Source organism: Pecten maximus, chromosome 7 (genome assembly GCF_902652985.1).
Source record: "Pecten maximus chromosome 7, xPecMax1.1, whole genome shotgun sequence".
NCBI lineage: Eukaryota > Metazoa > Mollusca > Bivalvia > Pectinida > Pectinidae > Pecten > Pecten maximus.
In genome coordinates this window covers 26,606,047-26,633,666 of record NC_047021.1, presented here as the reverse complement: position 1 = coordinate 26,633,666, position 27,620 = coordinate 26,606,047, and the positions used below count along the sequence as shown (strand labels likewise).

Here is a 27,620-nt window from a genome sequence, read left to right as displayed (position 1 = left end):
AATGCCTATCAGAAGCCTTGCTTTTCAAAAATCATTCGATATGCTAATTAACTGATTAATAGTATAATCATCCGAAGTAAAGCCCGATTGGCATTTCGATATTATTTGGTTGTCGAGATGAAAATTGTTTATTTATAGACACACCGTTCAAACACTCTTCCATTTATACTTAAAAGAGATATAGGGCGATAGTATTTTTACACCGTTACGACTGTTTTTATGAACTGGTGTTACAATGGCATCTCCCCCACAGACTAGGATCTATTGTCCTGTAGATAGGATGCTACCTCCTAAGCACAACATGACTGACAAGGTCAGGCACTTAAGCTTTTGTAGTGTCCAAGGACAATAGTACAAAGTACATCCTTTACATCTGTTTGGGTTATTATAATATCACGTATCGTATATATTCCCATTACTAGGCGGAAGATCAGTAAACTCGGGAGTGAAGTTTAGACTGAAGTACTTAGAATTGGATAAACCAGAGACCTATATACTTGGTCTCTGGATAAACTGACATGATCCAGTTTTGTTTTAATTTTGATGTCCTCGCAAGAACCAGGGTCATAACTTCCAGTCCAGTGGATTTGCATGTTTACTTTATAATTGATTTATACCTGAGAATCAAAGAAAACGTTTTGATAGATCTATAATAAAAGCATTTATTCATGTGTGTACTTGAATGTTAATGAAAAATCTTGTTTAAATTAAACTTAATAAATTTTAATCCTTCGTGTTCTTTTATATACACGTATTATATATACATGTACTCCTTATTTCCTCCAAAATTGAAGATTATAAAAACAGAGTATCAAATTATAATCATTACATAAACATAAATTAATACAATTTGTTATAATTCTATATTACAATAGATATGTTATTAACATAGTAGGACATTTAAATGATTCGATCAAGCAGAGACTCTGGATCAAGCTAGCAGTATTAATTTTTAACCCCTTTTGATTATTTGACAATCATCAGCACACGATGATCTATCCTTTGTAGTATGACTTTAGCATTAGAAAAAAATGATTTAGGTTTTGGTTACATTTACAGTTCTATGAAAAACTTCCTCCAATGAGAACATGAAATGCCTAGCTGTTTACTAGTCGGATTTATTATTATTATTTTATATGCATCTACAAACCGGTTGTCGAACAGATGTTAAAGAGATACAGAATTCTTTAATTGTTTTAGGCCCTAAAGATTTTTTTTTTTTTTGGTACAATAATCAAAACTATTTTATAATATCAGAGACCTATATACTATATATAGGTCTCTGATAATATTATGCGTAGTTTTAGAAAATCACCGAAGAGTCGGTGAGCTGAACCCGCCAAAAAATGATGACGTACGAAGAGGCGTAAACCACTTGTGGTATTTGTGTTTAATGCATCGTATATCGTTTACGTTAGGCTGTTCAGCTCTTTGTTATTGGAGGTAAGAAACTCGGAATCAGCGCGAAGGAAGAATGGCTTCCAAGAAGGCCGCGTCGAAGTGGACAGCGGCAGAAGTTGAGCAGTTCTGCTCAATCACAGGTCTAAATTCAAATCTGAATATTATCTTTCATGTCAACAATACGATCCTACTAACTTATAGACCACGAGCTCCCTACATTTTATGTTTACTCTTTAGATGAAAGTGAAATAAACGGAAGCTAAAAGACGACACTAGGCCTAGTACCCGAGTACTGACCACCGAACTATTTCGTTTGATATTGCCTACAGATTTTTGTATTACCCTCAATCTTTGTTTGAAAACGTACATCTTGTGAGTGGTAGTTATCGAACATTTTATTGTGTATTTAGCAAGATTAGTGAATGAATCATAGAATCTGACGTTCTATGAGTAAATTATAATAAAACCTCTTATTTTAATGTGTTTTTATTATCAATCCCAGTGCTCAAATCAACATTGAGTATCCATGTGCATTACATTTGTCAATATTACTATTTTAATGTGGATCATGACACTTGTTCTCCCCATATTACACCAGCTTAGTCAATGTCATCAAGTATGATGATGGAATCATCAAAAAGTATTAATTATTATATTTATGCAAACTAATCGATATCAATAAATGACTGGTGTTTATCAGTAATTGGCAAAAAACTTTTGTTTGGAAATCTGAGAAAAGTTGATTAGCCGACGAACATTTTGTCTGAATAGCAACACACAGGTAACCAGTAATTAAGACACACTTGGAATAAGTCTACATGGGTTATATAATTAGCCACACGCTTAATACCTATGTATTGATATAACTTACACACCCCTTTTGTGCGTAATGTAAAACTAAATAGTTCAGAGAGCTTATTTGAAATGGGTTTTTTTTTGTGACCTGGCATTCTCATGATATACTTAATATAAATACACATTATACATGCATACTATAATAAATTGTCTATGTCTATATGGTATTGCATGCCGGGTGCCGGGTCAACTTCAACAATTTGAAGGAAAAGTGCCAGAGAGGAGTGAAAAGGAAAAAAAAATTTCTATGAATTCATACAAAACACTATATATCTAAGGATGCACTATTGATATTCTAAAGGACAAGAGGTCACTCGCAAACATGTTTTAAGCCCATATCAAGACTGTATACATGACTTAAGTTCAAGCTTCAGCAAATAAGACATTTGCTGATGCATCGATGTCCTCATGAAATCAATTAAAATATTGTTTGACAATTATTTGGAACTAAAATATTTCAAATAATGATTTAATGAATGATGGAATATTCATTTAGTAATACAGTATACATACCCAAACAATTCTCATCAGGAGTTGAAGTAAATAATCATTGTAAAGTTAATAGATGGATGTAGAGGCTTTTGTCCATACTTCATACTAGAAAATTGTAGTTAAACTGCTTAAATTTGCACCTAGCTACTACACCATGTTGCAATATACATCAGGGCCGGATCTCATTGATTATGATTATATAATTACATTGTAGTTTTACTATAAAACATGAAACATTCATTGTGTATACACTCTCATTTTTGTGGAACCACAAATGTAAATATAACAAATATGAATATCATGGTATGCATTATTATACTCGTGGTGTATGGTATCGATGGGCTAACCACAACATTTTGTATTGACAAAATTATTTGAAAGCCCCAAATTTAAACCACAAATTGAAAAGAAAGAACACTCAAACATTTCATATTATACGTTATGATTTGAGAGGAAAAATTTAAGGATTTGCATAAATCTGTAATTTGCTATTTGTTTCTATTTAATTGAAAAAAAGGAGAAATTTTTTTGATATTCTTCATGTAAACATACCAAATAAATTAAGAAACAGCTCATCAGAAAGTCCCTTATTAAACAAATAATGCTGTAAATTCTGTATTATTTATTTACAATATGTTATCCTTTTGTTTGGTAAAGGTGCCGATGAGAATGTGGCAGAGCGAATGTTGGAGGCCTGCAATGGAAACATTCAGCTTGCCATTGAGATGCACATGGATGGTGGAGAGATGTGTCACGGTGGACCTCAGCCATCTGGATCCTCGTCTGGAGCCTCAGTTGGAGGAGCTAGAGGCTCATCTTCACAGGCTGTTCCAGACCCGATGGTAGAGGAGGAGTAAGTATTACAACCACAAATCTGAAGTTTTCAAAAAGAGTTAATGTTAAGAAGTGGAAATAAGAAATTTTATTACGTAATAGAAACCTACATAAGTCTGATCCACATTGACAAAGTTATCTCTGCACAAGTATAAGAATTTGGCTGGTCAGCACAAGGCTTGCTGACTTGCCGTCCAGCCAAAATCTTACACAAGGTTTGAGATATCCCAATTCACAGAACAGACTCATAAATTTTGATTACTAGAAATTGTATATTCTGATCCGGTTTTGACATACTGCCTATGTTCATTGTATTGTTTTAGTAAATTGCCTGAAACAGTGATATGACAATTTAAAAAAATTCTGTACACTAAGAAAATATGTACTTTTTAAAAGTGGTATTTTCGTACTATGATATAATACAATCATTTTAAAGAATATTTCAAGGACAGATATTTTCTGTATTAATGAAATATAAATAATTAAATATAATTTGTTTTTGAAAAACAGAGATGTGAGAGCTCCAATTCCTCAGAGAAATGAAACACTAGTGGAAGAAACACCAGCTGGTTTTGGTAAATTTGTTTCTTATATTTATTTATCAATACACTTTATGAATTATACTATCCTACTTAAGAGATTACTTCCTTTCTTGTATTGAAATATAACCAGAAACACTCAAAAAAATGACAGAATTTCTGCTTAATGGTACTGCAAAGACCTGGGCAGAATACTGCAGCATTTTCTTAGTTGTACGATTACCTTGTATTGTTTTAAAGATGGCTAGCTCTTATTTAATTTCATCTTCAATTATTAACTTCTTTTAAAGCGGTGTATATCGCATGGTAGTGTATGTAACAATACAAGGGTCGCAGTAGTTGATTTTAAGTATTTAACCCATAATCCACCTGTTATCCAGTGAATCTGCCCTTGTACCATACTATTTATGTCAATAGTGCAATATACCTGGGAATGTTTTCCATTGGCTGCACCAGTAAGAAAGTGTTTGTGATGTCATACTGTGGACGATGACATTACATCATGAATTGAATATGCCACAGCATAATATCTGTCTCTGCTTGTTTTTCTCTTCCATATTTTGACCTGAAATCTGTCAAAATCTAAGTTTCCTGAATAATGTGATAAAAAGAACCTTAAATTTGTTTTCATTTACTATGTTATAAAACTCTTTTTGAAGCTTTTAATTATTGCTCGCCAAGGCTTGCAACAGTTCAAAACTTATAATACTCATTTCATAAAATCTCATTTAATTAAGATCCTACATTTACTGTAATGTAAAAACTTATAATACTCATTTCATAAAATCTAAAATTAAGATTTTATATTTACTGCAATGTATCCTTTTAAAGTTTTGAAATAAAACCAAACTGTGATCAGAATGAAATTTCATAACTTTCTCAACTCTTGATTTATAGGCTAAAGAAAAAATGGCTAACCACAAGTGCACATGTACCAATGGAAAGTCCATCACTGTTCCAGTATCATGTCATTACATTAAGTTATATAAATAAATAAAATATGATGCTAGATTAATTAATAGCCAGGTATGTATAGAATGTGGAAAAGAACTGGTCAAGAATATTATACCTGTAACAAGACAAAACATTATCACTGAATTTTGATCTCATGAAGTAGTCTACCAATTCTAGCCTCCGTATGTTTGGCACATAAATAAGAAGAAAGCTTGTTCAATGCAAAGGGCAAATGCTGTATGTGTCTTTGTAATCATATTTTGTACCAGCCAGCTTCGTATTTGGCACACCATATGTCACATGTGTGCCTGCAGTTGGTCGTGTAGATTATTTGCTGGGGTATAGGGAAGGTAATCATTACTAGGTTAGATACATTACTAGGTTAGATAATTCCTTGTATGAAACAATTCATCTCTGCATTGGTGAATCGTTACACCTCTACTCATTTAGAATGTAAAAAGTAATGATAATACCCCCCTTCCTCTTTGTAGAATTCAATGAATCAATATTCACAGAAATGAATACAGAATCTATCTTTGTATTACCCAGACACATCAACATTTGATCCCTGAATGGCCATTGAATTGAATATGTGGTTCTATTTACAGGGCATTGCTATCAAATATCGCTGGCTTTCCTCTCCATTTGTGGTTACTTATAATTATAATCCCCATATTTGAGAAGAAAATGTTTTGTGTGTTATTTCCAAAGAAAGGAAAATGTAATATGTTATAGAAATGTGGGCCTTGTGATATATATAGTATCTGTGGTAGCCATCAGTGAAGTGTAATTTGTACATTTTAATAGAAATGTGGGCCTTGTGATATATATAGTATCTGTGGTAGCCATCAGTGAAGTGTAATCTGTACATTACAGGACTGGCTCACTACAGTGGCCAGATGTCGGACGACGACTTAGGTTGGTTTGTCCTCCATCATTTGCTTCTCTGTACTGTTGGGCATTTTGTGTTTCTATTTATGTTTATAAACAGCTCGCCCTAGTGAGGATTTCCTTTTAGATACTGCATTTTATACTCACAGCTTCAGTGTTTGCCAACACAGAGCTTGGCTCAGACGTTTTCTCCCATACAATAGTACATCTCATTGTTCATTGTATGTCTCATGTAAATTTTGACCTACAACTGTCAAGTTTTGCATGTAAGTTAGTATTAATTATTATGTACTACTAAAATACGCTTTCGGACTCAATCAGAATTATATGCTCCTTTGTTCACTGTACCTGGGACATCACTAGGGGTCAGTCTGGCCCCATCTCTTTTGTTTATGGGTAAATTTCCCCATCAGAATTGATTATCCTCAGGCCTTAAAAATTCCACAAATGACTGGTTTATTTCCCCCCACAAGAGCATTCAATCTTCAATGATTAGGGATACAAACTTCATAATTTTCATTCACCAGTGAGAGTAAATAAATACCGGTACCGAATCACTGAATGTTCTATATGGTCCTCGGAACCTAGCCTTTTTTCCTAAGGTATTAAAAAGGGTATATTCCCCTTATTCCTGCCTTGACCCATGATCACCTCTGTACAGTAGTAGTACTATGGCACCTTGTCATTATTGTTTGAGTTTGAAATCTTGATCATGTGTTCCACCACAGAGTTATATCCCTTTGTGTGTGTTTATAGTACCAATGATTGACTCTCTGATGTTCAGACCATATCGATAACTTGCAAAACTCAGACTTGTTTTAATATTAAAAGTTATTTTTTAATTATTTGGCTTATTACCTTGATTAATCATGTCTGATATTTTTTTCACAATTAAAATGAAGTGTTCATGAAATAATAGGCAGAATCGTATATGGTGTACATATTTATATAGATTTGCTCACAACATCTGCTGTAGAAACTTGCTTTCACTTGTCACCTTCTCCCAGATGAAGTCAACATCTTGTAGTTTGGAGCTTGGTATGCTTACAATATATACAGAACCTGACTGTCTTTATCTGCATACCTGGTAGATATTTTTACAGTGGCATAGCATGAGCTGATCATGACAATCCATTGTAGATTTGTATATACTGCTTTGAAAGTATTATTTGCATGCAATCATTGTAATTGGTGTTTCCTGTACATGTTACGTAATGAATTCTTAGTACGTATTATTGCTAAAAAATGATAAAAAAGGAGTTTTTACATTAATGTCTGTATTGAATATTTACAAAGTATTTATACAAAAATAAACAATAGTTTCAGACGTTTGTGCTAAAGTCCCCATGGGGGAGAACCATCCTTAAATGACCTTAGCTGTTGTATTTGATAGGATGTTAGACAATACTGAACCAAACCAATCTAAGGAGAAAGCATTCAAGCTGCTACTTTATACTTAGTACAGATACAGAATTTTTAGTTTATTTTAGTTTTTTCCTTACAACATATTTAGTTACAAAGTCTTAGCCAATTTCAGGATATATTGCAGAATTTTTGAAATGTGACTGTACTGTTTTGTTAAATTGTCTGGATACAAAATTAAACATACATAGTTAGTATTATTGTTTGTATTGTTTATAGGTCTAAAAATCAAATTAGTCCAACAGAACAATAAAATACATAGGTTTAAAGTATTAGCTTGTCAAAGGAATGAAGTTTTGAAATTTTAAACTCCTGAGCACTATTTCCCTTTGATATGGAAATTTCAAGAAGTTAGCGAGTACACTACAGTATCATTGATCACTAATGCTAATTGTAAGAGGACTATATATTTATGTATAACTCTAATTTTCATTTGTAACTCAGTCCATCTGGCCCTCATTTTCTTTCACTTGAATTAGATTTTGTATGAGGAGAGTAGTTTTAATTCTACAGACTACCTTCAATGTAGAATACCTGCTCCACTGTATTGAGTTATGTCCCTTTAGTAATGTTTTACTTCAAAGTCTAAATGAAGTAGGGCTACATTGTACAGTTCTTGAATATGTTAAATCATCATTGGTAAATACTCAATTTTGTTTCGTACAACTGAACCAGATTTGAAATCTCTCATTCAGGGTGTCTTGTTTTTGTATATAATCAGAAGGTTTACAAAAATTTAACCAAATGTTTCATTTCTGTAGACTTTCCAGGAGAGATTATATGAACTCAACTGCTATTTTTTAATATCTTTATTTTATAAATTTCTTTATAAATATTATAAGATTATATTCAGTTCTACATTTCTATAAGAAAAATAGGTCATGAGGTTTCAACGAAAATAATTAATTTAACCTCTCACTTTAGGATTCCATGGAAGAAGAAGAAAAGCTAGATCTGTATTTGATGGATTTCGAGATTTCCAAGCTGAAGCAAGTGAGTAATTTAAAATATCCCTATTTTATGGGCATGATTTATTCTAAATATAGTGTTTCATGTTAAAGGTAAAAATTGCTGTTGTAACAGGGTGTGTGTAGATTACATTGGTACTCAATCTAATTAAAATTAAACTTGTAATTTCCACTCCTCTACGATACACTGCAATACAAGGTCTAACGATGCCCTGTAGAGGCCATCTCAGCATGACCTTTAAGCTTCAAATATAAGCCAATGAAAACTGGTCAATCACATCATTAATCAACCAATGACAAAGAGTCTTATACGAGCCTTCGGTTGCGTCTCCTTAGTATTTACGACTCAATTCAACGCTTGATTTGAAATACATGTACACAAAATTTCACGAACATAACTGCATTATGTTAATGGCCACGGTGATAAAAATATTGCTAATCCTCTGGACGTTACATTGAAAGAAGAACAGAAAAAGATTAAATAATATCTCGTCGACAGAAGGGATTGTGTTGCCAGCTGGATTTCAAAAATCGTTACCGTAACACATTATTATTACAGTATATTCCCTTTCAAACAAGTTTTTTTCATGACGCTGTTGCCTTCACTGTCTAACACAGCAAACGTTTGTTAAATTATAAATTTGTTGAGGTTTCTTGGTGAGCCGGAGTGGGCGAAGCCATGTTGTTTACCATTGCTATCGACCATCGGAATAGGTCGGGAACGTTGTGTTAATATTTATACTTCTGAAGAATGAAATCACACCGACAATTTCATAGCCGGCGTTGTTGATTGGCTGAGCTCAAAGGTCGTGCTGAGATGGCCTCCTACAGGGCATCATTAGATCTTGTATTGCAGTGTATCACAGAGTATCGTAGAGGAGTGGAAATTACAAGTCTAATTTTAATTAGATTGAATTGGTATTAAGATCATCCAGTTTTTTTCTATATTTACCTTGGCTGCAATGATGGTTTACAAGAGTACAATTTAAATCACAGTTACTCTGATATTTTTTTCTGTCCAGAATTATTTCTATAAGTTGTAGCCCCATGTAAATGGCTGTATTTGACACTTGGACAATTCATTAGTGTCTCTAATTAACACCAGAAGTAAGGGCCCCTGTCTGAGATCACCAACACCTGCACAATACCTCTCAAGCAGAAAAATAGAGAGGTTGGGTATAATTTGTAAATGATAGATAAACTTTCTTACCTGTGTTGGGTATAATTTGTAAATGATAGATAAACTTTCTTACCTGTGTTGGGTATAATATGTAAATGATAGATAAACTTTCTTACCTGTGTTGGGTATAATTTGTAAATGATAGATAAACTTTCTTACCTGTGTTGGGTATAATTTGTAAATGATAGATAAACTTTCTTACCTGTGTTGGGTATAATTTGTAAATGATAGATAAACTTTCTTACCTGTGTTGGGTATAATATGTAAATGATAGATAAACTTTCTTACCTGTGTTGGGTATAATTTGTAAATGATAGATAAACTTTCTTACCTGTGTTGGTTATAATATTGTAAATGATAGATAAACTTTCTTACCTGTGTTGGGTATAATATGTAAATGATAGATAAACTTTCTTACCTGTGTTGGGTATAATTTGTAAATGATAGATAAACTTTCTTACCTGTGTTGGGTATAATTTGTAAATGATAGATAAACTTTCTTACCTGTGTTGGGTATAATATGTAAATGATAGATAAACTTTCTTACCTGTGTGTATGTGTTACAGGACAGCAGGAGGAAATGCTGACAGCTGGAGCATCAACTTTCCACACCAAGCGTCAGACACTGGAGGACTTGTTTCGTCCACCCATAGATGTTATGTTCAAAGGCAGCTTTGCTAATGTGAGTGAGAGTGCAAAGGGAGGTAATTTTAGTATCTTAAAAATCAGAAACTGTAACTATGATGAAATGGTAAATGCTCACTCTGTTGAAAACTTAAAGGTGAGAAAAATGTATTTGTTCTCTCTATTACAGTATGAGCAGTATGTCATTCACACAGTTCAGACTACTGTGATACACTGTAAGGGGACACTGAGGCTATTTTGTTTTATTGCAGTCCAAACTATTAGACCGGTTGGACCAGAGAGGTTCATTTATTAAATAAGTCCGAACCTTGTGATTTTAAGTTGTTTTTAGACAAGCCTTCAAAAAGGCTTTAAAGGCCTACATTAACATTTGCAGGTCAGTGAAGATATACCTCTGAAAAATTACAAATAAAAACAAATGAACCAGTTTGTCTGCGTAGAGGTACAGTCCTTTGTACACTGTATCCCAAGCCAACACTCAGCTATTAATGTAACTGTGTAATCTATTACTTGGCATATATTGTATAACCTTGAACTTACAGGCTCGTGAGCATGGTAAAACCTCCCAGAAATGGCTGATGGTAAATATACAGAATGTTCAGGAATTTGCCTGTCAGGCTCTCAACCGTGACGTGTGGAGCAACCCAAGTGTGAAAAGCATCATCAAGTCAAAATTTATTTTCTGGCAGGTAAGAGCCTCTGTGGTAAATGATTCACTGTTCTGTTTAGCAAAGAGTTCATAAAACTTTTTGGGAGTTTCTAACTTCCTCCTGGTGAAAATTTAACTTCGATGACTCATTGCTGACCTGTTTATCAAAGAACTAACAATATTATGTGCATTCTCATGAAAAGAAGTGTTTATAATTAAGAGTCCTTACTTGAATGTATCTAGTTGTTAACATTTTTTAGCTTGCCTGTTCAGAGAACAGAAGGTTAACTTGATTTCATCGCTGAAGAAGACAGTGTTTCTCAGCAGTTGCAAATTGAATTGGAAACATGGATTTGGGACATGTAATGGGACCAGCCCTATTAATTTTGTATCATATGATCCCTTCTCATCTTAAACTAAGGCTGTACATGTGTCTGTACAATTTTCCTTCCCCAGGTGTATCACGACAGTGAAGAAGGTGGTAAATACACACAGTTCTACAAAGTGAATAACTGGCCGTATGTCTCCATCATAGACCCCCGAACAGGTAGAGTCTAAACTTCTCACAATCACTGTAGTTAGTAAAGCTGATTTTGACAATTTATTTACACCTCTGTTGATAGAATCTCCTGTTGTATTAAAACCATAAACAAATTCAAAAGTGGATGAATAATATACTCCAAAAATTACAGACTTCATAACTTTTAAATTTTCTTTAGCAGTAGCAAGCGTTCCAAAATTTGATTTGTACCTAAAGTAAACTACATGTACATTTATTCCTATCTATAGTACATACTGATAGATTTGCATCTTGTACTTATTTCAGTTTCAGATTCAATATTGGAGTGAAGTGCATGGCTCATTTAATTGTTAGATTGAATTTATTATTTTCAACTTTAAGTGAATTTATTTATGTGAATACATTAAAACTGGAAGAATTTGTAATCTAACATAAAATCTACAATATATCAATAAACAGAGTTATAGTATTGAAGACTTTGGTTGATTTTCTTCCTCAAACTCCAGATATTTGTGTTTATGTGTTATATAATTATCAGGACTCAGGAGGGTTAGAAAAACTCAGGAATAACTATGTATTCTCAAAATATGTTAATAAATTCAGGTAATGCATGCTTTGTTATATTGCAACATTAACACTCAAGGTAGTACTGTACAACATTGATATGATATTTCAGTAAAGAATGGCTCTTTATGTCCTGTAATAGTTTAGGTTGACATTTTCTTCTTGTTTATTTTTTGTCAGGTGAAAATATGGTTACCTGGGATAAGTTGGATCCGACTATATTTTGTAAACTGAGTAAGTGTTGATACACCTTTCCATTATTCTGCTGTAAACTTTCAAATATTGTAAATAAAGCAGGTATTCACATCCAGTGAAGATATTGGAAGCTGTGTTAAATTGTATTTCAAGTAACATTGTCAGACAATTCTATCTGTAGTCCAAACTTTGTATCCATTCCAATGGTATAGGAATCCTTTAAACTGAAGTAGATAATCCCCTAAATAATAAAGGGCTCTTCTCTATTTACCTGTGTGGGAGGGATGCGAGTCATTGTTTGAGAGACCCAGCACCTGTTAATTATTAGACCATATTCAATCTGAAGAATACAATGTACTAGTAAAGAAAAATGTAGCTTTAGCCCACCACTCATCAAATTTTAATGCAAGTGTCTTCCACCCCTCCCAAACAGATAATTCTGGAATAGGCCAAGTCATACCCGTTTATATTTACTTATTAGTCCATTTCTACAACAGCTCAGTCAGTTAGGGTGTCAGCTGCGTAATCTGAGATGAAGATCCGAGTTGCGTGGTTTAATGCTCCCAACTCTTGTTGGTTTGTGTTTCTCTGGAAGCTGAGAAATTGGTTAGTCTGTGCTGTCATGGTTGTGTAAATGGGCAAGACACTTTACTCTAATTGCTCTGGATGGCATGCGAAGTGCCTCCCGTTTGATGTTCAGTGAGGTAGTCACCAACTACTACAAGGAGACCTACCTGAAAATGACCCTGGCTGTTCATGAAGTGATAAACCCAGCAAAAAAAAACAAAACTTATTTACCACCCACCAGAGATAAAATGTATGAATATTAACATTTGCTACTTTTGAAATATTCTTTGCTTTAAGTTATGGTTTTAAATTGGTGACATGCAATCTGCTTTTCTTTTTTTCATCCATCACAGCTAGCGAATTTCTAACAGAGAACCCCTTTTGTGGTAGTGACAGTGAAACCAGTCCATCTCCTGCCAAGAGGGCCAGGGTATGTAAATGAACATTTCCTTTATAGGCGGTCATCATCAACTTGATAAAATATCGGAAAAACATAAAATTTCATACATGAATAGATCTTGCCTCCAGGGCCCAGTTGTTCAAAAGGTGATTAGGCTAATCACATTTTAATAACATTTTTCAAATCCTGATATAAAAATTTCTGGTAGAACTTGCTTGACAAAACTTTATGAAATTGTGTAATTCTTAGTTCTCTTCCAACTGGCATAATTTCAAGACAATATACTCACAGGTTTTGCAAGAAATGAGAAATGAATTTTTCACTAATCAAGTGATTAAGCTAATCACCTATTGAACAACTGGACCCTGATTTCCAGTTCTACTTTCACTGACTTAATTGGGCATCAACTGTCCAGATTGAACAAGAAAATGCTTGCCTGTAAATATCCGGGTTTTCACCGTCGGCGGTATTAACAATGTTAAGGATTTGCATTTAGCTCTGTTTCTGACAAAGCAAGACCAATAAAAAAAACCTCAATCATAGACATAGCATGGGCATTACAGCCTAATGCACAAAGAATGTTTCATGGATTCCTGCATTTTTTGGGTAAAAATCTGAAATTTCTGGACTTTGGGAAAAAATCAATGTTAAGATTTTGTGTGAAGCTCTTGCATATTAGACTGTTTATGACAAACTATAAAAGCTAGAGCAACCAAACTTGGGTTATAGGTTTATCGTGGAATGTATAGCTGAATGCATTACACTCTTTACTAGCATTTCTAGGATTTTTATAATTTTTGGGTAAAAACTTCTGGACTCTGAATTAACTCAACAAATTCAAATGTCTCTTCATAAATATCCTTGAGTACCCATGTAAAATGCTTATGATATTGACAAAGCAGGACAGGCAACACATTTGTAATTCTTTTTTCACTTTTAATGGTGAAATTTGGTGTTGTTTTCTTCCATGTTCATTTGTCATGTTGTTTATATCTTGGAACACACATTTTTCATACTGCATTTTTACTGGTCCAAAAGTCAAGGTTACTGTTTCTATAAATAGAAAATCTGTTTCAGTGCAATATCTCTTGTAATCACCAAACTATCTGCACGAAATACATGCAGCACATCCACTTCCATATAATTCTTATAACAGCAAGCACTTATGCAGCCGTTTTCTTTCCTACCACTGGTGTCTTAGGAGGACAATAATATTATTATGTACAGCTGCTTAATGGAAGAAAAAACAGTTGTGTTCTTGTATTATACAGCTCTTGCAATTTAACATTTCCACTGATACATGTAACAGAAGGCTGGTTTGATGAGCTTCTATTCTAAATATAAATGACTTATACTGCACACTTGACTTCATGTTTGACAGGTATCCAGTATTGTAGACGCTAGTGAGGACTCCCAATTACAAGCAGCTATCAAGGCTTCCTTGACCAAATCTACCTCGTCTAACCCGGTTGTTATTGACTCCGACTCGGATATTGACAGTGAAAATGATCTCGAGACATTCACAGACTCTGATGAGGAGGATGCTTCATCCACAAACTCGCCAATGAAATGTGAACCGAAACAAAAAAAAGACAATGTTGAAAAATCCTCAAACAGTGTTGATACTTCAGAGGAAACTAAAAACGAGGGAAAGTCTATAGATGTGTCTGATGACGCCTCCTCAGATAGTGACAATGTTAAGGAAAATCCCAAAAGTGCTGACATAGATATCAACTCTGAGAGATACAAGTCCTTCTTAGGAAAGGATGACGGTAAGGAGAGCTTACTCTTTATTTTGCACAATCTATTTCACAGTCATTTAATCAATGAATGATTGGGTTATGTTCTTGGATGTATATTTAAATGAAATTTCTACCACAATACCCTGTGTTATTCAACTCTCAGACCATCAGTTAATCATTACAACTGTTGATTAACAATCTGATTATACCACATGTGGTATAAACTCTGTACGCATTTTGATTGGCTAACACGGTGAACTTTGACCCAAGCTGCAATTGTTATTGACGTCATCAATAATCTAATGACGTCACATCACCGGGTCCCAGACGTCACCGGTACACTTTATTTGCATACGCGAAATTATACTTGGCCACGTTTCCCTTTGATTCAAGCCGATATTATTGTGGTAGAAACAGGTCACACGACTCGAAATTATTGGATATGGAATTTATTTCACACTCGTAAGTTATTTTTTAAAAGTTGCAAAACACACTCGCTAAAGCTCGTGTCTTTTGTAACTTTTAAAAAATAATTTACTCGTGTGAAATAAATTCTATATCCAACAACCACTCGTTGTGTAACCTCTATGTATCAAATTCTAACTGATGTTGTCTACCTTCAAATGAATATCAAGATCCACTACCATTGTTGTATTAACCTCTTAGGTAGACTCTCAGTTACATATAGTAAGATAGTGTCACATGTTGATTTCTAATCACTGTTACCATATGATGATCGATGTTGGGTTACTTTATAAAATACCAATTTTCTGTCATATCAGCTTTATTTACCTTTAAACAAAGATAACAAACTTGTGTTAGTCTTTGTTCTGCCTGACTGAACAGAGGGTGTAACATTTTATAAAATTTAGTCCTAGTCTTATTTCAGAGTCCACTAAATTTTTTATAGTATAAATACAGTGTTTCGCTTTTAATTGTCACAAAAATATAACTGAAATTTATTGTATCTTTCAGATCCGCAGACATCTTTGATGATCAGATATCCTGATGGCAAACGACAGCAATGGCTTACATCCTGTAACTCCAAGCTCATGGTAAAGTTGATGTTCTATAGATGGTAGAAATAAAATATTCTTCTCCAGACTTAATTAGACATAATCATGAAAAATGACAAAATGTTTCTGTGGCTGGTTTTCTAATATCTTTTATGCTATAAAGCAGGAACTGTTTTCTGTTACTGTATGTCAATATGGCTTACTGTGATAATAAATCGAAACCTATCATATAGAAGACGAAGTAGAGAAAAGTGGAATGCCTATCCAATATACATTTGATATCACTTCATATTTACACTACCATATCAAATGAAACTTTCACTTTGTAATATTAACTTGGCAGTTTTCTGAATAACAGTGAAATCAACAATATTATTTCAAACATGAGACAAAATTTACTGACCGATGTTTGCAAAAGATATTTGACATCTTTATCAACAAAGTTGTTTAACGATAATAAGATATTAAGTTATTTATGTTGAATTATTCAATACTGTTTGCTGAAGTATATTCTCCCTTATTTTCAGGCACTTGTGTTGTATGTTGGATCACAAGGTTATCCAAATGAACGTTTTGAACTCGTTACAAACTTTCCGAAAAGGAAATTATCATACATGGATTTTGATATGACAGTGAAAGACGCTGGTTTGCATCCTCAGGAATCTATATTTGTACAAGCTAGGTGATGCAGTGTGTTGGCACACAAGTTACCTGTACAAATAGACACAGCCTCTTCTGATAACTCAGGTGAGCCGGCCAGGTAAAATGATGTGATGGATCAGACCATACTGATACAGTCTGTTTCTATATTATTGTGACCAGGCCAGGCCACATGAGCTCATTCTGATACATTGGGGACATAATCTGTAAGTGTAGGTGTTGTCCGTGGATGAAGCTATGTTATATGGCCAGAACAAGCCAGGACAAGATGAATACACTTCTGAATTAGGACAGAATCAGGACAGGATTTGTCGGAAATGGATTGACAGAAGTCACTCATGTTAAAGAAAGAAATGATTTCAGCTGCTTTGGCCAGAGAAAGAGTTCAACTGGAGGTGTTTGTCACTATATGGTAGTCTTCTTCTTTTCCGGGAAAAATATTTCATATTGGACAGAACGGAAACGAGGAGTATGTCAAATTTGCATAAAAACAAAATCCTTGATATAGATACACTGATGTGAAATACAGTAATGGCAATGATACCAGCCTTTATTTTGTCTCAATGATAGTAAGATTGTGATGTTTCCATGTTAGCTAAAGGTCTCAATTGCACAAGTTCTTCCTGGATTTCAAGGCAGAAAGATAAATACAGTAATAAGAGTACCTATATCTCTGAACTTAATGGCAGTGGCTTGTACTTATAGTTTTGGTATTATAAAGTCCATTTAAAAGTTCAATCACAAATTCACAGCAAACTGATAATCAATTTGCCACAAAACACTTTTCTGCATCATTCCATCCCTTCATTGACCTACTTCAGATATGGCAGACTTGGTTGTTATGTTGAATGTGTGTACCAAGCGGAACAAATATAAAGTATGAAGAAAAAAGCATTCCGCTAGTTTTTGCATCATATTCAATTTTTGTATTTAGCAGACCACCATTTTCAATCTGATTTTATACTGGATTTAATCCTGGAGATGTAAATAATCATGATTTTCTGTCTTTGATTGTTATTTATGTGGATTTAATGATGGATTCATGAAAAAGAGGTAATAACATGACAAGCGTCTAGATATATTTTAGCTGTTTTACATGATCAAAATCCAAACTTTGGACATTTTTAACAGTCTGTGCCATGTGAATCTGACATAGGAAGTTAGAGGTTATAAGGTGCCTGGAAGTTAGAGGTTATAAGGTGCCTGGAAGTTAGAGGTTATAAGGTGCCTGGAAGTTAGAGGTTATAAGGTGCCTGGAAGTTAGAGGTTATAAGGTGCCTGGAAGTTAGAGGTTATAAGGTGCCTGGAAGTTAGAGGTTATAAGGTGCCTGGAAGTTAGAGGTTATATATATAAGGTGCCTGGAAGTTAGAGGTTATAAGGTGCCCGGAAGTTAGAGATTATAAGGTGCCTGGAAGTTAGAGGTTATAAGGTACCTGGAAGTTAGAGGTTATAAGGTGCCTGCAAGTTGAAGGTTATAAGGTGCCTGCAAGTTAGAGGTTATAAGGTGCCTGGAAGTTAGAGGTTATAAGGTGCCTGGAAGTTAGAGGTTATAAGGTGTCTGTAAGTTAGAGGTTATAAGGTGCCTGGAAGTTAGAGGTTATAAGGTGCCTGGAAGTTAGAGGTTATAAGGTGCCTGGAAGTTAGAGGTTATAAGGTGCCTGGAAGTTAGAGGTTATAAGGTGCCTGGAAGTTAGAGGTTATAAGGTGCCTGGAAGTTAGAGGTTATAAGGTGCCTGGAAGTTAGAGGTTATAAGGTGCCTGGAAGTTAGAGGTTATAAGGTGCCTGGAAGTTAGAGGTTATAAGGTGCCTGGAAGTTAGAGGTTATAAGGTGCCTGGAAGTTAGAGGTTATAAGGTGCCTGGAAGTTAGAGGTTATAAGGTGCCTGGAAGTTAGAGGTTATAAGGTGCCTGTAAGTTAGAGGTTATAAGGTGCCTGGAAGTTAGAGGTTATAAGGTGCCTGGAAGTTAGAGGTTATAAGGTGCCTGGAAGTTAGAGGTTATAAGGTGCCTGGAAGTTAGAGGTTATAAGGTGCCTGGAAGTTAGAGGTTATAAGGTGCCTGGAAGTTAGAGGTTATAAGGTGCCTGGAAGTTAGAGGTTATAAGGTGCCTGGAAGTTAGAGGTTATAAGGTGCCTGGAAGTTAGAGGTTATAAGGTGCCTGCAAGTTAGAGGTTATAAGGTGCCTGCAAGTTAGAGGTTATAAGGTGCCTGCAAGTTAGAGGTTATAAGGTGCCTGCAAGTTAGAGGTTATAAGGTGCCTGCAAGTTGAAGGTTATAAGGTGCCTGCAAGTTAGAGGTTATAAGGTGCCTGCAAGTTAGAGGTTATAAGGTGCCTGCAAGTTAGAGGTTATAAGGTGTCTGGAAGTTAGAGGTTATAAGGTGCCTGGAAGTTAGAGGTTATAAGGTGCCTGGAAGTTAAAGGTTATAGGGTGCCTGGAAGTTAGAGGTTATAAGGTGCCTGGAAGTTAGAGGTAATAAGGTGCCTGGAAGTTAGAGGTTATAAGGTGCCTGGAAGTTAGAGGTTATAAGGTGTCTGGAAGTTAGAGGTTATAATGTGCCTGTAAGTTAGAGGTTATAAGGTGCCTGGAAGTTAAAGGTTATAAGGTGCCTGGAAGTTAGAGGTTATAAGGTGCCTGGAAGTTAGAGGTTATAAGGTGCCTGGAAGTTAGAGGTTATAAGGTTCCTGTCATAAATTTCTCACTGTGTAATGCTCTAACATTGCTAGAGTATTCTATATAGTGGAAAATAAATAATACAATATTTACAACAAAAGGTTTTTCTAGTTGAATTGCTTAATATGAAAGTGAAGTACATTATGTTGCACCACAGATGTGAGAAATAAATCTCCAGCTACCTTATGAAGGGAAAATGCTAGTTGTACAAGACATTATTAAATAGATGAGATGAAATTGGAGGATACTGAAAAAAAATTTTGATGTTCTACAAAAAAACAACAACAACATACTAGTAAAACATGTCATTATGACCCAGTATGCACTATGCAGGATCATCTGTATATAAAGGGATATTCTGCATATGTTGTACGGAATATTCCTTTAAATCCTCCACTGGAATGTTAAACATAGCCATCAGGACTGTGTGTGAAATAAAAATGCTGTTTACTGTTTATAACCAAGGTTTTCTTTTAAAATGACATTGGGGAATATTTTGGAAGATTATGTCTTTGCTTGAACAGTGAAATACCTAATTCACATCATAATTTTTTTTTATAATATTATATATGTTGATGCTTCTATACCACATGTATTTTGTTGTTATGAAGGCGTGGACTTTAAAAACTGTATTAATCCTGCCGATGTTTGTGTCCAGTATTAGTTTTAACAGGATACAGTAAAATAATGATAAAATGCCAGTTTAACAGGATACAGTAAAATAATGATAAAATGCCAGTTTAACAGGATACAGTAAAATAATGATAAATGCCAGTTTAACAGGATACAGTAAAATAATGATAAAATGCCGCCTTGTTTGCCATCTTACTACTCTCTAATTTGAATTTGTGGTCTAGTTTCAGTGAATTTTGATGTTTTATTTTTACATGAACCCGATGTATTATCCAAAGTACAATGTAGTTTGGTTGATTAAGATCATATCTATAGACAAATATAAATAGGTAGTAACTATGTAAAGATGGTAAGTGCAGCAATGTGTATAAATGTGTGTCCATTGCTCAATTACATCCAGGGATGTATTTAAATCAAACATCGGTATCATATCTATTGATCAGACATAGAACATATTAGGACTAGTATAAGCACCATTTTTCTGATTCGGAACCAATTTATTGAAGATCCAATGTGGCCAGGCAGGTTATATCAATGAAGTGCCTTACCTGGCCAGTTAGCTATATACAGTAAAACCTGCCTTTACCGATCACTGACTTTAACAGTGTCCTGTAATATCTGACCATATCCATCGGAATGACAACATGCTCCACTATCATTGCTGATACTGACTTTATCTACATGCTGTCATATTCAACTCATTGACTCGGTCCCACAGTGTGTCGGTCAGTTCCACCATCTGTCGGTCATTCAGACAGTGTGTTGGTCAGTTCCACCATCTGTCGGTCAGTCAAACAGTGTGTTGGTCAGTCCCAGTGTGTCTGTCAGTCCCACTGTGTGTCGGTCAGTCAGACAGTGTGTCGGTCAGTCAGACAGTGTGTTGGTCACTCCCAGTGTGTTGGTCAGTCCCACAGTGTGTTGGTCAGTCAGACAGTGTGTCAGTCCGTCCCACTGTGTGCCGGTCAGTCAGACAGTGTGCCGGTTAGTCCCACTGTGTTGCGGTCAGTTCCACAGTGTGTCAGTCAGTCCCAACGTGTGTCTGTCTAACTATGTGTCGGTCAGTCTCACTATGTGTCGGTCAGTCTCACTGTGTGTCGGTCAGTCTCACTGAGTCTGTCTGACTCACTATGTGTCGGTCAGTTCCACAGTATGTCGGGTTTCATTGTATAGGGGAAAGAAATGCACAGAGTGCCTTACCATCTACTCTGGTTTTATGTGAACAAAACCAGAAAGTGCATTCATATCAAGTCTTAAAATTACAATACCTCAACTAATTGTATTATTACATTTTCATACTGATTGGTTTACATCCGATCACATGTTATTCCATGTTGCATTGAATTAGATTGGATTTTGTGACAGTGATAAAACATTGTATTGCATCTCGTGTTCTGTTATGTCGCGTAAATTCAGCCCAGCCCATCAGATACCGTATGTCAGACACATTCCGTCGAGTTGCGCGAGAGTGCAATGCGATGTTTCATTAAACATGGTGAATATTATGACATATGATGCAGTTTAAATGGCATGGAACCATACCTTTCTGTGCTCTGGTGTTGATACAGAAATGTAATAAAAACAGTCATCAGGTCACCATAATTATATAAAACGGTGGTTCCACATTTATGTAATCTGTGTATGTCATATCGGGCCAGGTGTTTACAGTGATAACTGTACATGGCTACGTGTTTGTTCTGTTTTTAAATGACAGAAAGGGAAGATGAAAAAAGGGAATTACGTAGGGCTGTTCCAACATTATCCAGGGAGAGGGTAGGAGATTTTTTAAGACCCCACCACCTATTTAGTATGAGGATTATGGGGTTTTATCCCCTATAGTGTCACTGACCACCCATCAGAGTTTACAAGTCTCCCACCTCCTTCACACAGATACTTCTGGAATAAACCTTATGTTATAGATTGTAATAATTCTCTGATAATTTCTTAGATTGTCAATAATATCTTTTCTTTGTACGAAAAGTGTTGAAGGCATGAAAGATTGTATGTGACAATTCAGAAATCAGGGGCTTCCTGCTGTTATAAGTTGTATTTTATGCATGAATTCAGTTTTTACAATCATTATATTATCAACAAAATATCATACTGTTTATGTTTCATACACATACGAAAATCATGACAAGTCATATGAAGCCAAATTTCAATTGTAGTGTGTTTCTGTAGAGAATATACTGTACACAATTCTTTCTAAAGTTTATAACTAAAGTTTACTTCACAATGTAACATTAGACCTCGTCTGATTTTTATATAAATATTAGTTTCCCGCCTTAGGCTGAAAATGTTAAAAAGTTTGTGTGCAACATAGAAATCAGAATAAGAATGTGTAGTTATTTGAATTATATGTAGGAAATACAAATTACAAATAAAGCAAAATAAAACGAATACTACTCTATACACAATTTATAATAATAATAAACTTTATTGTCCTGAAGGTGTTTGAAAAAAAAACAACCCTGAAGATAGAACGATACAAAATTTTGGTTACAAGTTAAGTCTAAAACTCCTTCACTTTATTTTTTATGAGTCTGGAATAAAGGATTCTGTATATCTGTAAATGGAAGTTTATTTCATGATCACTAAAATTCATTGTATATAGATGACTTTGAATAGTATTTTCATTCATTAAATATTCTAGGATCTGTTTTATCATACAGATGAGGTAATTCATCCTCACTCAGAAAATAGAAGTAACAATCCCATGTTATCGTTTATTAGGTATTACAAGAAGTTCCCATGGTTTGAAATAAAAAGTCGGATTGCAGTGTTAGTGGTTTTACTGCCTACATGGTTCTTCCTATTAATAAGGTTTCTTCTTACCAACTTCATATATAACTAAAGTTGGTGTTCTGTTGGCATTAGTTTCTGTTTTGTTTGAATAGTATTTTTGTATTGCTCTCGAATTGGGTAATAGTGTAACACCATATAGCTAGGGGAGACAACTGCTTCAGCTCTTAAGTTTGTTGTGAGGTTGAATAATTTGTTTCAGATCTAATTTCAAACATCATGACTTTAAAAAAAAAAAAACTCACAAATTATGTGACAAATTAGGACGTTGGTATTGATTGGATTATCGAACTACATTGTTTTTTTTGTGTATTGGATTTGTGATAAACTTGCCTAACAGTTATTTCCACTAGTAATTTTGGAATGAAAATGGATTACAAATTATGACTACTTGTACCTCTTAATACAGAGGTTTCATCTTGTGGACGATTGATTCATTGTTAGTATGAATGTCTTGACTCTCAGAATTTATTTAGATAACCTCCCTATCAGTATTGATCTAACTATCTAATGTTGCCCAGATCCTTCACAAATGTATATATATACACTATGTACAAACGTGTTTATATGATTAATGATAAGTGCTATATCCTATTGGATATTTATTTTGTAAAGTTATTCTGAAGGTGAAGTTTGCTCACGAGCTTGCATTTTGGAATACAAACAAGATTTTTATGATTAATGTGTTTATTATTTGTTTGTAAACTTCCACTCCACCGAAGGTCAACGTACTCTGTAAAACATTAATTCTCCCGGGTAGTGTTATTTTGTGGTAGCTTAGAAATCTGACACATGAACTAAAACAAGATCATGTTTTATCCAACACTTGAACACAGGTTGGCCAGGTGGCATGATGCATGGATATTATACTCGCCTTTCACCGGCTAGATAGATCACCAGGCTTCGATGATATCCTGATAGGAAGGGAAAAGGTCATCTGACCATGTGGGTATCCAGCCGATTTCCTCCTACATAACTAACTCCGCTACAATAGCAGATGGTTACTATACTATCTGGCAAAAATAATTTTCTCACATCTGTATGGTGATGGTAGGAGGCGACTAATTGTCCCACATCTGCATGGTGACGGTAGGAGGCGACTAATTGTCCCACATCTGTATGGTGACGATAGGAGGTGACTAATTGTCCCACATCTGTATGGTGACTGTATAGGAGGCGACTAATTGTCCCACATCTGTATGGTGACTGTAGGAGGCGACTAATTGTCCCACATCTGTATGGTGACTGTAGGAGGCGACTAATTGTCCCACATCTGTATGGTGACGGTAGGAGGCGACTAATTGTCCCACATCTGTATGGTGACGGTAGGAGGCGACTAATTGTCCCACATCTGTATGGTGACGGTAGGAGGCGACTAATTGTCCCACATCTGTATGGTGACGGTAGGAGGCGACTTATTGTCCCACATCTGTTTGGTGACAGTAGGAGGTGACTTATTGTCCCACATCCGTATGGTGACGGTAGGAGGCGACTTATTGTCCCACATCTGTATGTTGACAGTAGGAGGCGACTAATTGTCCCACATCTGTATGGTGACGGTAGGAGGCGACTAATTGTCCCACATCTGTATGGTGACGGTAGGAGGCGACTAATTGTCCCACATCTGTATGGTGACGGTAGGAGGCGACTAATTGTCCCACATCTGTATGGTGACGGTAGGAGGCGACTAATTGTCCCACATCTGTATGGTGACGGTAGGAGGCGACTAATTGTCCCACATCTGTATGGTGACGGTAGGAGGCGACTAATTGTCCCACATCTGTATGGTGACGGTAGGAGGCGACTAATTGTCCCACATCTGTATGGTGACGGTAGGAGGCGACTAATTGTCCCACATCTGTATGGTGACGGTAGGAGGCGACTAATTGTCCCACATCTGTATGGTGACGGTAGGAGGCGACTATTGTCCCACATCTGTATGGTGACAGTAGGAGGCGACTAATTGTCCCACATCTGTATGGTGACGGTAGGAGGCGACTAATTGTCCCACATCTGTATGGTGACGGTAGGAGGCGACTAATTGTCCCACATCTGTATGGTGACGGTAGGAGGCGACTAATTGTACCACATCTGTATGGTGACGGTAGGAGGCGACTAATTGTCCCACATCTGTATGGTGACGGTAGGAGGCGACTAATTGTCCCACATCTGTATGGTGACGGTAGGAGGCGACTAATTGTCCCACATCTGTATGGTGACGGTAGGAGGCGACTTATTGTCCCACATCTGTATGGTGACGGTAGGAGGCGACTAATTGTCCCACATCTGTATGGTGACGGTAGGAGGCGACTAATTGTCCCACATCTGTATGGTGACGGTAGGAGGCGACTAATTGTCCCACATCTGTATTGTGACGGTAGGAGGCGACTAATTGTCCCACATCTGTATGGTGACGGTAGGAGGCGACTAATTATCCCACATCTGTATGTTGACAGTAGGAGGCGACTAATTGTCCCACATCTGTATGGTGATGGTAGGAGGCGACTTATTGTCCCACATCCGTATGGTGACGGTAGGAGGCGACTAATTGTCCCACATCTGTATGGTGACGGTAGGAGGCGACTAATTGTCCCACATCTGTATGGTGTGGTGACGGTAGGAGGCGACTAATTGTCCCACATCTGTATGGTGACGGTAGGAGGCGACTAATTGTCCCACATCTGTATGGTGACGGTAGGAGGCGACTAATTGTCCCACATCTGTATGGTGACGGTAGGAGGCGACTAATTGTCCCACATCTGTATGGTGACGGTAGGAGGCGACTTATTGTCCCACATCTGTATGGTGACGGTAGGAGGCGACTATTGTCCCACATCTGTATGGTGACGGTAGGAGGCGACTAATTGTCCCACATCTGTATGGTGACGGTAGGAGGCGACTAATTGTCCCACATCTGTATGGTGACGGTAGGAGGCGACTAATTGTCCCACATCTGTATGGTGACGGTAGGAGGCGACTAATTGTCCCACATCTGTATGGTGACGGTAGGAGGCGACTAATTGTCCCACATCTGTATGGTGACGGTAGGAGGCGACTAATTGTCCCACATCTGTATGGTGACGGTAGGAGGCGACTAATTGTCCCACATCTGTATGGTGACGTAGGTAGGAGGGATAATGCCCCCCAAACTATGGTGATTAGGAGGCGACTAATTTCCAATCTGTATGGGGACGGTAGGAGGGACTAAGTTCCCAAATTGTTGGTGGGTAGGGACCCAAATGTCCCCACTGATGGGGAAAGGGGGGGATATTGTCCCAAAATTGGGGGGTGGGAGGGGGATAAATTTTTCCCACATCTGTATGGTCAACATAATTTTCCCCCCTAGGTACTGGGGGGAAAAATTTCCCCCTCTTTACGGGGAAACAATTCCAATCTATTACGGTAAGGGACTATTGCCCCCTCCTTGGGAAAAAGGGCAAATTTTCCCACTCTTTTAAATTTAGGGGGAAATTTCCCCATTCTTTTACCCTGGGAGGGGTTTCCCCATTTATTTGCCCTTTAAAACGTAAATTGGCCCCATTTATTAAAACACTTTTCCCCCTTTTATTACAGGGGGCACCCTTTTTGTCCCAAATTTTGGGCTAACCTTTTCCTTGTTTTCCCACACTGTATGGTGATGGATGGTAGGAGGCGACTTATGTCCCCACCTCTGTAGTGTGACAGTTGAGAGGCGACTAATTGTCCCACATCTGTATGGTGACGGTAGGAGGGCTGACTAATTATCCCCACATCTGTATGGTTACAGGTGAGGAGGCGACTATTGTCCCACATCGTATGTTGGTACAGTGTAGGAGGCGACTTAATTGTCCTCATCTGTATGGTGACTGTAGGAGGCGACTAATTGTCCCACATCTGTATGGTGTGGGTAGGAGGCCGACTATTGTCCCACATCTGTATTGGGACGGTAGGGAGGCGACTAATTGTCCCACATCTGTATGGTGACGGTAGGAGGCGACTAATTGTCCCACATCTGTATGGTGACGGTAGGAGGCGACTAATTGTCCCACATCTGTATGGTGACGGTAGGAGGCGACTAATTGTCCCACATCTGTATGGTGACGGTAGGAGGCGACTTATTGTCCCACATCTGTATGGTGACGGTAGGAGGCGACTAATTGTCCCACATCTGTATGGTGACGGTAGGAGGCGACTAATTGTCCCACATCTGTATGGTGACGGTAGGAGGCGACTAATTGTCCCACATCTGTATGGTGACGGTAGGAGGCGACTAATTGTCCCACATCTGTATGGTGACGGTAGGAGGCGACTAATTGTCCCACATCTGTATGGTGACGGTAGGAGGCGACTATTGTCCCACATCTGTATGGTGACGGTAGGAGGCGACTAATTGTCCCACATCTGTATGGTGACGGTAGGAGGCGACTAATTGTCCCACATCTGTATGGTGACGGTAGGAGGCGACTAATTGTCCCACATCTGTATGGTGACGGTAGGAGGCGACTAATTGTCCCACATCTGTATGGTGACGGTAGGAGGCGACTTATTGTCCCACATCTGTATGTTGACAGTAGGAGGCGACTAATTGTCCCACATCTGTATGGTGACGGTAGGAGGCGACTAATTGTCCCACATCTGTATGTTGACAGTAGGAGGCGACTTATTGTCCCACATCTGTATGGTGACGGTAGGAGGCGACTAATTGTCCCACATCTGTATGGTGACTGTAGGAGGCGACTAATTGTCCCACATCTGTATGGTGACGGTAGGAGGCGACTAATTGTCCCACATCTGTATGGTGACGGTAGGAGGCGACTAATTGTCCCACATCTGTATGGTGACGGTAGGAGGCGACTAATTGTCCCACATCTGTATGGTGACGGTAGGAGGCGACTAATTGTCCCACATCTGTATGGTGACGGTAGGAGGCGACTTATTGTCCCACATCCGTATGGTGACGGTAGGAGGCGACTTATTGTCCCACATCTGTATGTTGACAGTAGGAGGCGACTAATTGTCCCACATCTGTATGGTGACGGTAG

General features: G+C 36.8%; 1 protein-coding gene across 6 annotated transcripts; it reads left to right on the top strand.

Moving 5' to 3' along the window:
- Positions 1 to 1,277: 1,277 nt before the first annotated feature.
- On the top strand, positions 1,278 to 23,277 carry LOC117330409 (UBX domain-containing protein 7-like). 6 transcript variants are annotated; one of them, XM_033888677.1, is made up of 14 exons: positions 1,278 to 1,541; positions 3,406 to 3,601; positions 4,093 to 4,157; positions 5,952 to 5,993; positions 8,313 to 8,381; positions 10,103 to 10,218; positions 10,724 to 10,870; positions 11,287 to 11,377; positions 12,095 to 12,148; positions 13,030 to 13,106; positions 14,458 to 14,848; positions 15,794 to 15,873; positions 16,362 to 17,835; positions 18,842 to 23,277. In XM_033888677.1, exons 1-13 carry the CDS (start codon positions 1,475 to 1,477, stop codon positions 16,518 to 16,520), a joined length of 1,554 nt encoding a protein of 517 aa, XP_033744568.1. In that variant the 5' UTR covers positions 1,278 to 1,474; the 3' UTR covers positions 16,521 to 17,835; positions 18,842 to 23,277. The 6 variants fall into 6 exon arrangements, with proteins under 6 accessions (XP_033744568.1, XP_033744567.1, XP_033744566.1 ...); XM_033888676.1 differs by lacking the exon at positions 18,842 to 23,277 and adding an exon at positions 18,042 to 18,835; XM_033888675.1 differs by lacking the exon at positions 18,842 to 23,277 and adding an exon at positions 17,942 to 18,835.
- Positions 23,278 to 27,620: the final 4,343 nt, after the last annotated feature.

What these genes read in the sequence shown, in the direction of transcription:
- LOC117330409 (XM_033888677.1), top strand. Translation starts at nt 1,475, where the DNA reads ATGGCTTCCAAGAAGGCCGCGTCGAAGTGGACAGCGGCAGAAGTTGAG. An exon ending in CAAAATTTATTTTCTGGCAG is followed by an intron (nt 10,871 to 11,286) that starts GTAAGAGCCTCT and finishes TTCCTTCCCCAG; the next exon opens with GTGTATCACGACAGTGAAGA. An exon ending in CTTCTTAGGAAAGGATGACG is followed by an intron (nt 14,849 to 15,793) that starts GTAAGGAGAGCT and finishes TGTATCTTTCAG; the next exon opens with ATCCGCAGACATCTTTGATG.